Source organism: Zeus faber (genome assembly GCF_960531495.2).
Source record: "Zeus faber genome assembly, chromosome: 5".
Taxonomy (NCBI): Eukaryota; Metazoa; Chordata; class Actinopteri; order Zeiformes; family Zeidae; genus Zeus; species Zeus faber.
In genome coordinates, this window is record NC_137192.1 from 15428075 (window position 1) to 15443291 (window position 15217).

Consider the following 15217-nt stretch of genomic DNA (forward strand, 5'->3'; position numbering starts at 1 on the left):
GTTTTTATACTCTTGTCTCCACTATCCCTTTTTTTAAAAAATATTTATTCCTTTTCTTACTGTGTGTTTTCCTGTAATTTTCACCTAAAAGACCTTTCTAAACCCTGTCGAGCTGTGCTAGTACAATGAAAACATATCTCCAAGCACAAGCAGAGTAAACACAAGTATTTTTGACACGATGAATACACATTAATCTGCTCATGTTTACACAATATGCACTCGATGTGAACTCCTATATCTTCCACGTCAGCGATGTCAGCCAACACCATATAAATATATTCAAGTTTTTAATGAAATACTGTTGACACTAGGCAATGGTTAACCAGGGGAAGCATTTCTCCATGAGAACTGTTTTGTTGGACACACTGACCTGGGTCGAAATGGTGACTTTCGGGACGAGAACACAACAATACGGGGGCAGCACTAATCGCACCGTTTTTTTGTTACGAAAATGCACAATTTCTTCCATGTTGATCTTTTTCATAGCAAAATGATTTTGGTATTATCGTTAAAATGAAATAAGAGGAATTTGACGACATTATTTTAATTTACCTCTGATATAGTATATTATATGGGATTTCAAATGCTCAAAGCTAATAACTAAATAAAATCTCATCTCACACGATGGCCACGACACAATGAGTCGGTATTTGGTCCAGAGAGTTCACTTTATTTGGAGACAGCTTGGAAAAGCTTCTCTCTCCACCAGTTTTTTAGATTTCCATTGGAGGGCACTCTTCACTCTCGTTTGCTATTTTGGTGGGACAACGTCCCTTTTGATAGTCATAGAGGGATTTGTATGCACCTGTACTGAGAGAGCTGAATAATAATAATAAATAATAATAAGAATAATAAGAATAATAATAATAAATAATAATAATAATAATAAGAAGAAGAAGAATATTTATATTTATAATAAATGATAATATATATAATACATAATAATGACATGTACTATATCATATATTATGGTTATAAGATAATTTCCAATTTAGTAATTCCCAATCTCTTCATTCGCACCATGCGGTTTTAGCGGCGTCCTCAGACTACATCTCCCAGGATGCACTGCGCTTTACCCGTTCGCCGCAGGGCTCCCGAAACAAGCGCAGCGGCGATGAAAGGCTCGACCCCTTTCCGAGACTCGGTTCCTGATGAGACACTCGACGAAAAGACTCGATTTCCCGATGTTCCAACTCTTCGCGCAGTTGGTGGAGTCAGTACGACGACCTAGGTATGGAATCCTCAAGGGAACTCTCACAGGAACCGTTTTGATGATGTCGAAACGAGTGGCGGAATGGAGCGAATCAGTCGCCGAATGCCTTGACTGTTTTGCCTTGTGTTTTAATTGAGTCCTCAGTCATTATTTTCAGTGTGTGTGTGTGTGTGTGTGTGTCGAAGATTCAGAGTGTTACATTCAAATTAAAACTATATATATGTAATACAATATATTTAAACGATTCGTTCACTACGAACGAATCGTTTTCGGGTCTCGCATGAAACGCACACTTCACCGTCTCCAGTGAAATGTGTCAACGTTGACCACGCCGAGAAAAAAGAAAAAGAAAAGTCCACTCATGATACGTTTTTATTTTAGCAGCAGGTGGTGTCATGTCCACGTAAAACCCCCCGTTCCCGTGTGACGGCAAACTGGCATTCTAACGTCCGACACTTGGAATCCCAAAGCGGAGTTTGAGAGGAGGGATCGGCGTCCTGGAGCAGCGCAGCCCGCGGTTCATCATCCGCTCCACCGGGCAGTGAGACGGGGAGGACCTGCGGGAAACAGCCTCCTCCGTCCCCCGAAATGGACAGTACGCCGTGTCGCCAAAGTCTGAGGTGTCGGGTCGAGCGCCGCGGAGACATCCTGCACATTTGACTTTTTATTTTTATTTTTTTAATGACATTATTTTTTTTTGGGGGAATTTAAATCACCGCTCCAAATCGCCCGTCGCATCGTGAGCAGTTGGACGACACAGTGCGGGTGAGTTCTTTTTTTTTTTTTTTTTTTTTTCTGAGGGGGGCGATAGTGAAGATGGGATGTACGGTGAGCGCCGAAGACAAGGCTGCGGCGGAGAGATCCAAGATGATTGACAAGAACCTCCGGGAGGACGGAGAGAAGGCTGCCAGGGAAGTGAAACTGCTGCTCTTAGGTGAGACTAGTTCGATGAATTGTCTTCCGTTGGTGAATTCCCTGTCGGATTCAAACCGGGACACATTCCGACACCACTGAGAAAAACAACGCGCCTCGAACGCAGCCCCTGTCAGATCAGCTACTGATTATATGGCGCAGAGTGCAGGAAAATACACAGCAAAAGTATTATTATTATTATTATTATTATGATTATTATGATTATTATTACTAAGGCTATTATTAATAATAATAATAATAATAATAATAATAATAATAACAATAATAATAACAATTTATTTATTTATTTATTTATAATTCTTTGTATTATTATGTTATCTTGGCAGACACTACACCGTGGCTGGCATTTTTCTTTATATATGTATTTACGTATCTATTTAAACAGGTAGAAATGCACCAAGAGACAGGAAAAGGAAACGCAATAGACCGTTTAAACATACAAACGCAGACATACACAATATGGTCATATACACACGCTACACCCAATACACTAATGAGCTCATTTATTTGTGCCCCACCTCCTATTAACATGATTGTATTTGTTTGGCAGGCGTTGCTCTGTGTCTTTTTAGTTTGTCATATATTTTCATATTTCCTTGTCTATTTCACACAAGCAACAATCATGGAAATGGCTTTAGAATTTAGCTGCTCCAGGTGGCTTGCACATTGTTTTTTGGCCTTTTGCTGTCGACATGGACATTCACAATAACAAATATCATTTTTTTGGAGCTAATAAAAGAGGGGAAAAAAAAACATCTGTGTCAAGGCCTATTCTCTCCTTTGGGTCCTGTCTAGTGATATATCACTCAGTGGTTTTCAGTGTTGGCCCTTACCGAGACTTGTTTATGTCATAAACAGTCATAAACTTTATGATCGCAAATCTCCGTCGACCTCCAACAACCGCTTTCTGCTTTCACAACAACACAATTCACTGTGCTCGATCAATGCACTTTATCCCGCTTTTCTTTTTCCAGGCTTTCATCGGCTCCCTTTACTTTTTCTTGCCTTCTGCTTTGGAAATGCATGACCTTTTAATCTATTATCTCCATACAGAACATAATGTTTTGACCAAACAGCCCACAACACTGTTCGAGGCTTTGGTACGCTTCCAGTTTTGTATTATAAAATCTCTCTCTCTCTCTCTCTCTCTCTCTCTCTCTCTCTCTCTCTCTCTCTCTCTCTCTCTCTCTCTCTCTCTCTCTCTCTCTCTCTCTCTCTCTAATTGGATGGCAGTTGTTCTGTTCTCGCTAGTGGCAGCATGGTGCCAAGACGAGGACAGGAGTGTCAGCATCAGTGGGCACTCACAGATATAACATACAGTGCAGTGACACTGTCGGACTCATCAAAACATTGTCACAACTGTGTTGAGAAAAGATATTAAAAAATCTCTACGAGTATTGGGTATTGAGTTGAGCAGTGTTTTATGATCTATCTATCTATCTATCTATCTATCTATCTATCTATCTATCTATCTATCTATCTATCTATCTATCTATCTATGTATGAGTAGTGGGCAGGTAAGGCATTTTTTTACTCGCATCACAATGTTTCTGGAAAAACCAAAACAACTGTTGCCAACTTCTGCTCTGCATGCCTTTAATATTTACTTCCAAGGAGGGAAATGGTTCGCTCCTTCATCCCTTCAAACCTCCTCTAAACCTGCAGCGCTAAGCTTCCCTCCCAGGCCCCCGATAACAGTCCGTCCCTCAGACGTGAGTCGGAGTGCGGGGCCGATCAGTGCCAGAACGCCGATTCCACAAACCGACGACGTGCAGGTCGGGAGGCTGCGCTTGAGCTGTGTTTGTCATGTCTCTGATAGATGCCTCTAAGTCTGGAATAGATAACGTTGGCCTTTCCGGCAAAGCGGACAGAGCGTGTCAGCTGTGTTTATTTATGTGTGTATCGCTTGTGCATGTGTACACATACATGCACACATGTCAATGACAGGAGTGAGCGTGCATACTCATTCCTTCTTCAATAGATTCAGTACCAAGCGGGTTCTTGATGTCCCTTCAGGAAAGATGCTTTTGACACTCGGCAAATGTGTGAAGCCTGGTGCTGGATGTGATAATAGTAATTACCTGCAGGGTTATGTGTGACTGAATGTTTCTTAAAATAATTTTTAAAACGTGCCCTTGTGAATTAGGGCATCCAGCTTGTGTGGTGGGGAGGATTTTAGGTGGATCCATAATGGCAAGAACCTTAACTGCTTTGGTGTCGCTGAGTAGAAGTTCCGCTATTCTGTTCTGTCCCCGATGTCAAACATTTCCCAAGTGAGGCGCCAAACACGTAAATGCCATCGCAATTATGGTTGATGGTTTTTGGTTGATGTCGCCGAAGACTCCTTTCTTGACGTGACGATATGTCTGATGACAGTGAAGCGGTGCCAAAGGATTCAGCATTGTAATGTCATTTTGAAAAAGCTCAAATATGATCAAATGGCCTATTCATCACAGCACAGCGCACACTAACTCATAGCCCATAATGAACTCTATTATGAAGTCTATTCACCTTCCCCCATCCAACCTCAGATTTGTCATTCTAGATAGTCCTGACCTTTCCCAATCTTTCATTTTCATATCAAATGCCCATTAGGACCCCATCCATAATAGAAGCTGCTCATTTGACTTATTCTTTGAATATCCAAGCCCGTTTTGGCTCAGTCGTGCAGCCAGGCCACACATCAGCCTATTTGGATGACTTCTACCGGCGATGCTAATGACCTATTGAGTTTCTGAGTTAGTTTCACAAAGGAATGGGACGTGGTACTTCCTGTTTAAAAAAAACATTTTACATAATTCTCCAGCCATTCAACATTGTCTCAGTAACAGCAGTCTTTCAGGGCTAAAATTGGTCTGTCCAATCCATCTTGTCAATCGGTCTTTTGTTTATCCACGTCTTGGTTAACTAAAGAAAATGGTGGAATGAGTGTTCAATTATTATTTTGTGAACTTTTAATGAAAATTACATTGGAGAAGTTTGGCCAATCAGACAAAGGATTGTGAAGAATTGTCACATAAAGAAGGTATTGATGAATGAGAGAGAGAAAAGGCCAAGCTCCGAGTGCAACTCTTTCATCAATCAATGTAATAGGCATGCAAAATTGCTCTTGCTAAATTAAAGGGACACATATCCAAGCGATCTTTAATAATTTAGGAAGGGGACATTTTATTATGTCTGGAGAAGGAAGTAAAGACTTGTAAATGTTTTAGAGAAATGCTATAAAAGTTGGCCTGCATCTGCCCGGTGAGACAGATTTTCTTCAGAGCATAATTTTACCTTCAGGGTGGTTATAATTAGAATATTATTAAAAGGAAAACAAACCTTTCAATATTCTTTTGAGGATGATTATTATTATTATTGAAGCACATATTCTTTGGGAAAGTTATTTGTAATCATGGGCATAGAAATTGGTATCCCCAACGTCACTCCAGCCACTAAGGACGCATGCAACTAACATTAACAAAAGTAAGCTACAGTATGTCTAAAATGTAAAACCCTATCAACAAGAAGTAAATTCACCTATGACTAGGGGATTAATGCGGTTCCTTAAAGGTTTCTATTGTAAAGTTTAAAATCAACCCAAAATAATAAATCAACTGAGCTTCTCAACCCACAATACAATCATAAAGTTGAACTGAATAACGTATAACTTTTGCTTGCATTGTGGTCTGCAGTGTATTCATAAAGATATAAATTACATCATTACTTCATAATACATTCAATGTTAAAGTGCGGAAGAAGAAACGCCCTTGAAAAGTGGATAATTAACAACCTTAGTCAACCCCAAGTAAGTAAAGTTAACTGATATACTGTAGGACCTTTCACAGACACCAGTCAAACAAACAAATAAACAGACACAAGTTATAAAAAAAACCAAAAACCCACACACACTACCTAAAAGCCTGCCTGAACAGATGGGCTTTTAACTGTTTTCCAAAAGAGTCCACAGACCTCAGAGTCATTGGGAGATTGTTCCAGAGCTCAGGTGCTGCCGACCGGATAGCACCATCTCCCCGAGTCTTAAAACTTGTCCGAGGGACACTTAGAAGACCCTGGTCGGAGGACCTAACAGATCGACCCGTTGTGTGTGGGTGCAGGAGGCCCCTGGTGTAATGTGGAGCCTGGCCATGTAGGGCTCTATACGTGAGCACCAAGATTTTAAAATGAATTCTAAAAATAACAGGAATCCAGTGCAGAGAGATTTACAATAGGTGTAATGTGTGACCGTCGGTTTGATCGTGTTAAAAGCCTAGAAGCAGCATTTTGGACGGTTTGTAGATGGTCCAGGGACCATTTATTAAGGCAGTTTAAAAAAACAAAAGAAAAAAAAGAAAAAAAAGCATTGCAGTAGTCCAAACTGGATGAGATAAAATCATCAATTAGAATCTCAATTTCAGCTCATGACCCAACTAAAGGCTAAGTTTGGCTGTGTTTCTTAAGTGAAAGAAACATGATCGTGTCAGCGTCCTAATATGAGCGCCAAAACTCATGGATTGGTCAAAAAAAAAACACACCAAGATTACACAGTCTAGACCGAGAAGACGAGGATAAGGCACCAAAATCACTGAGTGAAGGTTATCAGGAGCAATAATTAAGACATCAGTTTTATCTGCACTTAGCTGCAGAAAGTTATTTGCCGTTCAGTTCCTGATTGAATTTAAACAGATGTCCAATACAGAAAGCCTTTCAAGCTCATCAGGTTTTAAGGAAAAATATAACTGAATGTCATCAGCATACAAATGATAGGAGAATAGGAGAATGATAGGAGATGTTACTGAAACGACTGATAGTCTGGCCTAGTGGAAGCATGTATATGGAGAATAAAGTAGGCCCCATGACCGAACCCTGGGGGACGCCACGTTATAGAGCATCAGTGATGTGACAGCAGTGTCCGACCCAAAAACCCCCACAGAGACCAAGAGAGTCCTTTCTGTGAGATAGGAGGAGAAGCTCTCCAATGCAGTCCCAGAAATACCCACCTGGTATTAAAAAAAGAAAAAAAAAGGAGTTAAGCGATAAGCCTTTAGTTCTCAGGTAGCGAGAGGTCCAGGTTTGGTCAGTTCAACAAAGGTTGAACAATGGCCTGCTTGAAATAGCTAGGGACACACCCTGATAAAAGAGAGTGGTTTATAATATTGACTCAACAGGGACTAATAAGTTTAAATACCTTTTAAGAACAAAGAGGTTGGTAGTACAGTATATCTAGCAGGCTTGAGTAGGGTATCATTTTTCCGAACAAGGCTGCGATATAATTTAGAGGGGACCTATTATACTGCTTTTTACACAAGTTAATATAGGTCTTGTAGGTCCCCAAAACGTGTTTCAGAATTTTTGTTTTTGCTGAAAATACCACATTCCATTATGCATTCCAGCCATTCTAACATACCTCTATACCACCTTATTAAAAAAAGGTTTTTCGGGGGGAGGAGCCACCGTACAGAGGCCCATGTTCTGTGAGCCAATGGCGTTGAGGCACGGCTTCCGGGTTCCGTATTTACGTCGTAACTTTCACTGATTTCCCATTATTAGTCCACCAAAATCTGGTTCTGAACAAATTTGAGGCGAGAAATTAGCAATCCAGTTGCTGAATCTTCACTCCTTTTAGATCTACAAGGCCTCATTTCAAAGTTTGTTCTGTCTTTTGTTGCCATGCTTCAAGCTTGTGGGGGACACCGCACCGGGGCTCTCTCCGACGCAGGATTTTTTTTTTGTTTCATGTAAACACTGGAAAATAAAATAAAATAAATACATCTACAGTAAAAATACACTATTTTTATTTTTTTGCGAAACGCACAGCGGATTGTGTGCCAGAGCCTACAGTCTATGTACTGCATACTTCTTTTAAAAGAAAGAAATACACAGCAGAATTATTTTTTAAATACTTTAATTTCCATCGTCTGCAGTTTCTTCACGGACAGTTGGTATTAATTGTCTTTCTTTTCAAAGATTTGTTTGTTGAGTTACTCAGATTGTGTCTAATTCTACTGAAGCACAACGGGTGTAGGGGTCGGCTGCAAATGTGAGGACGTGTTTTCTGAAACAGACAGCTCACAAAAACTGACTGGGCTGGGCTTATTTCACAGTTTGTGTGTTAGTAGGCCCATCAGAGACCCAATTGTATGTGTACGCAAGCACTGAAAAAGTGAGCTTTTCATAATATGTCCCCTTTAAAGAAACAGGACAAAGGAATCCAAGATGGATGGATTAGAAGAACCACAAGTAAGTGGAATTAAATGAAGATAATATCTCCAACCTGTTCACAGTGTTGGCATTCACGCTGTTTAAAAGTGTCTGTTTTTCACAGGCCCTGGTTATTGAACAGAATGGACGAATGCAAGCAGAAGGACGGATGGATCTTCTTGTTTTGATCAGATTGATGACTGTTAAATGAAAAAAATCTCTCCTAGGATTTGGTTGAAAATAGCAGCCACTTTGGGAATTTTTTTTTACTGGCGCGGTGGCAGCGCTGAACCATAAAAATATTCCATTAGAGCCTTCCACACCATGGATTTTCATTGATCTGGAATGACCTCACCAGAACTGAGTGGGCTGGTCAGCATAATTCAAGACCGCCATGAGGTAAAATATGAAACAACTTCACAAATTATTCCACTGGTTCCTTCAAACTTGCTCCCTTGACATTGATATTACTTTCAATATTTTTACATTGGATGATTGTGTTTATTTAATTATATTTAGAATAGTCTTAATAGGTGTTGGGCCGACGTAAAATTACACCTAACATGCATCATCTACAGTATACTGTAATTCTTGCTCTACTCTGATTAATACATTTCATGGTTATCTACAGAGATTTAAAAATATCTTTGTCCACATATATTTATGATTCATTAGTGGGGGTTTGGGGCCAACAATACATTGAATAGTTGTTGAATGCAAAAACACAAAGATTCATTGAAACCCTTATGACTTATTTTGGATGATGCAGGTATAATACACTGGAAAAACACTAAGACTATTTAAAATAATTACATAATGTTCACATATGCCGATTTTGACCATGTTAAAAAACAAACCATGAATTCAATTCAACAGAAAGAAGACAAATCAAGAGATACTTTTCATCCTTACAAACACATAATATAATAAAAAAAAGAATTGAATTGAAATTGAACCATCCAAGTTCACCAAACAATGACTTGTTCTTGCTGAACCCTGGTCAAACATAACTATACTCCTCTAGATTGTCTCTTTCTTTCACATTGTTCATATTATTCTCTTTGTGTGGATTATGCACATTTTAGTATTTTTAGAGCTTATAGAGCTTATTGTGCGTAATCACCGGGTGTCATGACATTTCACTGCATATATGTATGGCTGTATGTATGTGACAAATAACCTCTTGAACTTATACTTGAACTTCTTTCATGTTGTCAAATTATCTCCTTCTTGTTCCTGTATTTCACTCAGAGATACCATCTGAATATAAAACAAGAAAGCGTCCACGCTGGGAATGTGCGTATTGAACTGATTATACATTCCGAAGGTAATTAGAATTCGGTTGGCCCCATTTAGAAATAAAATATCATTAATTTTGTTCTATATAAAGGAGCTGTTCACAGTGGAATGGAACCTGTAATTGATTTTGAAGCCATTCATTTCAGCTCGGGATAAAAACTATTCTTAGGCTGACCACATTTATACCCGTGAGGCCGAAGATGATTCTCCGCAGGGCATTCAGGAGCAGGTCTTCTTGGTTTATATGAGGGAAGCAGCATATTCTGTAATGAAGTAAAAGCGTGTGCGTGTTCCTGGCAAGTGCAGGTTTCATAACATTAGATTAGTTCACGTCTTCTGATTTAGATTTGTAATTTTTAGTAACACTTGTTCTTGTCCTTTACGACTGCCTTGTATTCCCCTCCCACAGTTAAATCTTTGTAATCACAGCTTAATCTTTGTTAAAACATGTGTAAATATAGTGTTGCAAATGAAGAATTATCGTCTCGTACACAGTGGCATTGGTGTGAAGGGGATGCATTGATCATATTATTTCAATGCTTGGGGAGAGAATTGCTTTCTCTTTCCCCTTTTGTTTGTTATGCTGCGCATGAAGCGATGCTTGACAGCAATAATAAACAGTTCTGAGGGCATCTCAGTTAAACTGGCTCCTTTCAGTGCCCCTGTGGCTCACTGGGTAGAGCGCACCATTTTCAAGGCTGAGTCGTTGCAGCAGCAGCCTGGGTTTTGATTCCAGCACGGGGCCCTTTGCTGCATGTCGTCCCCTGCCTTACCTCTCTCCCCGCATTGTCACTATCGGAAAAAGCCAAAAGAATATATCTTAAAGTGGCTCCATTCTGAGCTAGAATCCAGCTAGTTCTGTTCAATTCAGTTGTTTATGCACAAACATGAAACTTATTTACTAAATCCTTGAACCAAGTCTGCAACATTTTTTTTGTGCGTTTCCTTCTGTTTGCAATTATAAACCACACATTTTGGGAAAAAGAAGACAAAAATCAAAAATGAAATCTCTTTGAATATAATAATATGGGTGAGGGGAAAAAAATGTTTATTGTACTGGTGTATTGTGATTGTTGAGAAATTAGATTATTTTGTTGTGAAATTGTGAAAAACATGTTTTTCCAATTTTTCCATTCATATTAAATTCAACACATTGTGGCTTTTTCCTGATTAATGGATAGAACAAGACACCACTTATATTGTGTGGTCCAGAAGTTCTACACAAACTGCTCTTAGATGGTTCATGTTGATAACTTAACTAAATTATTCAGGTACAGTATAGTCTGCCAGCCTGCTTGGTACCTCACACCATTCAAAATGTCTCTGTCCTTAGTTGAATATGGAACAAAACTGCAAGATTAGGTAATGAACCTGATATAATGGTGTGTTCAGATCCGTGGTTCCACTAGGCTTTGCCCTGGAATTGAATAAGGGAGTAACTATCAAATGATGGCCAAAGGAGACCCCGATGACGTGTTGTTAAACCTTCCAATTGGATTTGCATGAGGAACGAGAAAATCAACGAAAAACAGAATAATTGTATTGGCATCTGTTTACACTACGATAGGCTTCTTTTTGGCCTGTCTTGCTCTCTCTGCATTAATCCTCGTTCCGTTCACCCTCGCCAGGAATGACAACTTACTGTGAACACGGGGCCAGATGGAAGTGTGAATGAGGCCATCAGGTATACCGTCTGTAAAATGCATCGAATTATATTTTTAACAGCAATTGCGTGCCATGACAAATGTAAATCCTATAAGCCGCCTCCCATATTGACGCTTGTATCTTTACTGGTATTCCCTTTTATTTCAAATGGGGTTTTTTAATCTCTCTCTTAAAACTGCACACGTAGAGATTGCTCAGCTCATTTTGTGCCACTTTGTGCTAGTCCTAACACAAGATCCTACCGTCAAATAAAACGGTGATGCTTGCTGACAAAGTCATTTCAAACATTCCCTCTCTCTCGCTCTCTCTCTCTCTCTCTATCTCTCTCTCTCTCTATCGCTCTATCTCGTGCAGTCAGCGTTTTTCCACAGTTAAAACAACAAATGCAAAGCAAAGGGATGAAAACGAAATTCATTTATTTATCTTTCCTCCCATCCATCCCAGTTCTGCCTCCACATGCCATCTAATATATATATATATATATATATATATGACAATCTCTTTTTTTGCTTCTCCCCCTCTCTGTCTCTGAAATGGAGAAAACAACATGAGTGATATTGCATTATAGTGTAATTATTACATTTATCTGGACATAATATATGTGTTGAAATGGGTTTAAAGTGATGCAGCCATAGGAGCTGATGGACGTCCAGACATATACTGTGGCTTGTAATGTATTCCTCCAACAGGTCTAATCACACTTGAGTCATTTACTATCAGTTCATTTAACTAGGTTACTCTGACGCATATTTACAACAGGAGAGCATTTACTTCACTATGGTGACTGCAGCACTTTCATGTGTGGTCAAGCCATGTTTTTCATAGTGCTGATGAAGGCATCTTCTGAGACGCTGCGCTTTTCCCTCCCACATTTGTAAATGTCAGTTTGAAATGGCGTTTGGTTTTGACCTTTAAACAAAGTACCCCAGAGAAATACGAAGTCATGCTTCAATCATAAGGACGGCGCGGTATTCAACACGGCCCGATGAGACCATCCATTCCTCGCAACACAACCTGCTATTTCTCATCCGGTCCTCTTCCGCCTATCCGGCATTTATTCTGCACATTTCCTTCCATGAACCTCGGGATAGACATGTGTTGCCTTGCCGTGTATTTAGTGTATTTTTAATAATCCATTGTTTATTTTCTCTCGTGTAGCCTTGATCAGCTGTTTGTCTTGTGTTTTGGCTTCCTAATAGCCCTGCAATTACAGGAGGAAGCCAAGTCAGATCTACCAAAGAGTGGAATAATTAGAGCACGGTAATAAACCTCAACTCCTTCTACTTGAATGCCAGCCACTCGTTCCCACTTTGCCAGCTGAAGAATAGTAATATCTACACTGGCAGCGCACTTTTAATGAAAGCCTTTCCCAGGGGCAGTGGCAAAGAGCCAGAAAGAGGCAGAAATGAGATGAGAGGAGAGGAGAGGACACATGAGACAGGATTTCATTTCAGCCTGACGGGCCGTGGTCTGGCCCTCATTCTGCATTCCGACACAGTCAGCGTGCGGAGGGGCTCTGCCCAAAAAACCCCTCGACAGACCCCTTCCCGTGGCGCTTTTCCCGAGCGGATCGTGTCCCCTACCTCCGAGATGCTCCCTCACGCCCAAAGCCTGAGCCCCTTTTGTGTTGAATCGGCCCTGTCCTGTGGATCCGGTGCTTCCTCCCTCCCTCCCACCTCTGTGGATCAGTGTCGTCTCGGCAGAGTTGCCCCACCACATCTCGCTTCTCCGCCCACTCCCTTTCTGCTGTCCACCCCCCCCCCCCCCCCCCCCCCGCCCTTCTTTCCTGACCCACCCCTGCAATTACTTTGTGTGCCCACGCATCGCTATCACAGCAGTCGTAAACATCGCTACCAGCAGAGCGTACTGCAGCTTTATCCTTTCCTTTGGTGAACGCAGTAACACGTAGACAAGGTAGAGGTGATGTGGGTAATTGCAGAGGGAAACACATTCTGTTAAAAAGTTAATTCCCATCCTGTTTACTTCACTTAATGGTTATAGGCTGAAAATATATATTTTTTTAAATGAATGAAATTGATCATGTTGGAGGGTTGAAATTATGGTTACTTTCAACATTAAGGACAAAAAAGTTGACTGAGGAAAGTAGCGACGGTTTGGACAAAAAACAAATGACACATGGAAACAATCAAACCAAAACAAGGCTTTTTTTTTATGTTACACAATCGAACCCAGTGATACTCAACCCTGTTTTATCTAAGCCATTAAACTGAATTAAAGTGCGATATTCCAGAGAACGCGGCATCTACCGCTGCAGTGCAAAAACCAGCCACAGGAGACATGCAAGTAACTTCCAGTTTGCCTTCCACCCCTATACATTTTTACATCATTTGTGTATAATAATGCATTATACATTTCTAGTTGCAATGGTAATAAAAACACAGGATTAATAACGGGGTAATGGTAATAATATTAAATTGCAATTATTGCATACATCATGCTTTATATTACTTAATAAGATATTACGAGTAGCCTTATTTTAAAATGCATAATAGTTTGATTGAGGAAAGTGACGTTTCCAGATTTGGCTCTTGCGAAAATATGTTGTGTTAATGTGGCTCCTGAACTGGGAAAAGGTTGAGTACCACTGCTATAGAATGATTATTGCTTGTGTTTAGTGAATAATACAGAAGAAGAAAAAAAAAATCACACACTAAATCGCTATCCCAATATTGGTCTAAAATCAGATTATTTCTTCAAATTCTCTGTCTATCTATCCATCTCTCTCTCTCTCTCTCTCTCTCTCTCTCTCTCTCTCTCTCTCTCTCTGTCATATCTATCTGTCATATCTATCTATCTATCTATCTATCTATCTATCTATCTATCTATCTATCTATCTATCTATCTATCTATCTATCTATCTATCTATCTATCTATCTATCGGTCCGTCTGTCCGTCTGTCTATCTATCTAGCCTTGCAAGGAATGTTCTTTTAGTTTCAATGGTTCATTCCCAGTTCCAGTGACGGCCTCACATGAGAAATAAGAACACAGTGTGATTCTGCAAATATCCTGCCTTATCGCCTAATCTAGTGCTATATCCACCCATTGATGTTGAAATTGTCATCTACTTTTGGCTGATTATGGGGGAATAAGTAAAATGCACGGTCTAGTATAGTAAAAGAGCACACATAAGAAGAGGTAATGATCAATCACCATATCTTACCCATAATAGACATGTTTGACTGCTAATTTGTGTGATTTGGGGATGGGTTTGGTCGCTGGGATGGCAGTGGGATGCAGCAGCATCCTGCTCTGACAAGTGGAACACTGAGTCCAATGACCTACTTTCTATACTCCAGCATTACAATGTACTGCACCTTCACTGCTCCCCACAGTATCTGCATGTGACCAGCTAAATGTAACATACCTGTGATAATAATACACCGTGAAACTAACTGCTGGATGCTGCAGCATGCAATAACAAGAGTCCAAGTTGTTGGTCTAGCTCTATCTGTGTTATTATAGGAGACAGCCTGCCCACAAAGGGCACTGTATTTGCACTAATAGTTGTTGAAAAGGTCTTTATAAATGCAGACTCAAGCTAAATGAATGTGCCAGTGTTTCTAACAGTTGGAGATCAATTTACAGTGATGTTGTGATTCTGGAATGGGAGCTGTGAGGAGCGAGGTCTCATGCTGTGATGTCATCATGCACACGCACTTGCACACACACACACACACACACACACAAACACACACACACGGGTCTATCGACTTACACACACATAGAATAAAAATCAGATATCCATCCGACAAGCCGAGATAACGCTCCACACTGATGCTGATACCCACACCTACACACAATATTTCATTATTTAAATTATTTAGTGAGTATTTCTGCTTAACCTGCAGAAGAAAGTGTCAAGTGGGATGACAGTGAGAAGGAGAGGACGCAAGGATGATAC

General features: G+C 40.2%; 1 protein-coding gene across 1 annotated transcript in view; it reads left to right on the forward strand.

Annotated features, from left to right (window-relative positions):
• Window positions 1-2029: 2029 nt before the first annotated feature.
• LOC307230315 (guanine nucleotide-binding protein G(i) subunit alpha-2) overlaps window positions 2030-15217 on the forward strand; it is a gene marked incomplete at both ends in the record, with an annotated part of 29398 nt that continues 16210 nt past the window's right edge. The window contains one exon of the mRNA XM_080000614.1: window positions 2030-2147. Coding sequence (XP_079856740.1) covers window positions 2030-2147 — 118 coding nt within the window. The remainder of the gene's footprint in view (window positions 2148-15217) is intronic.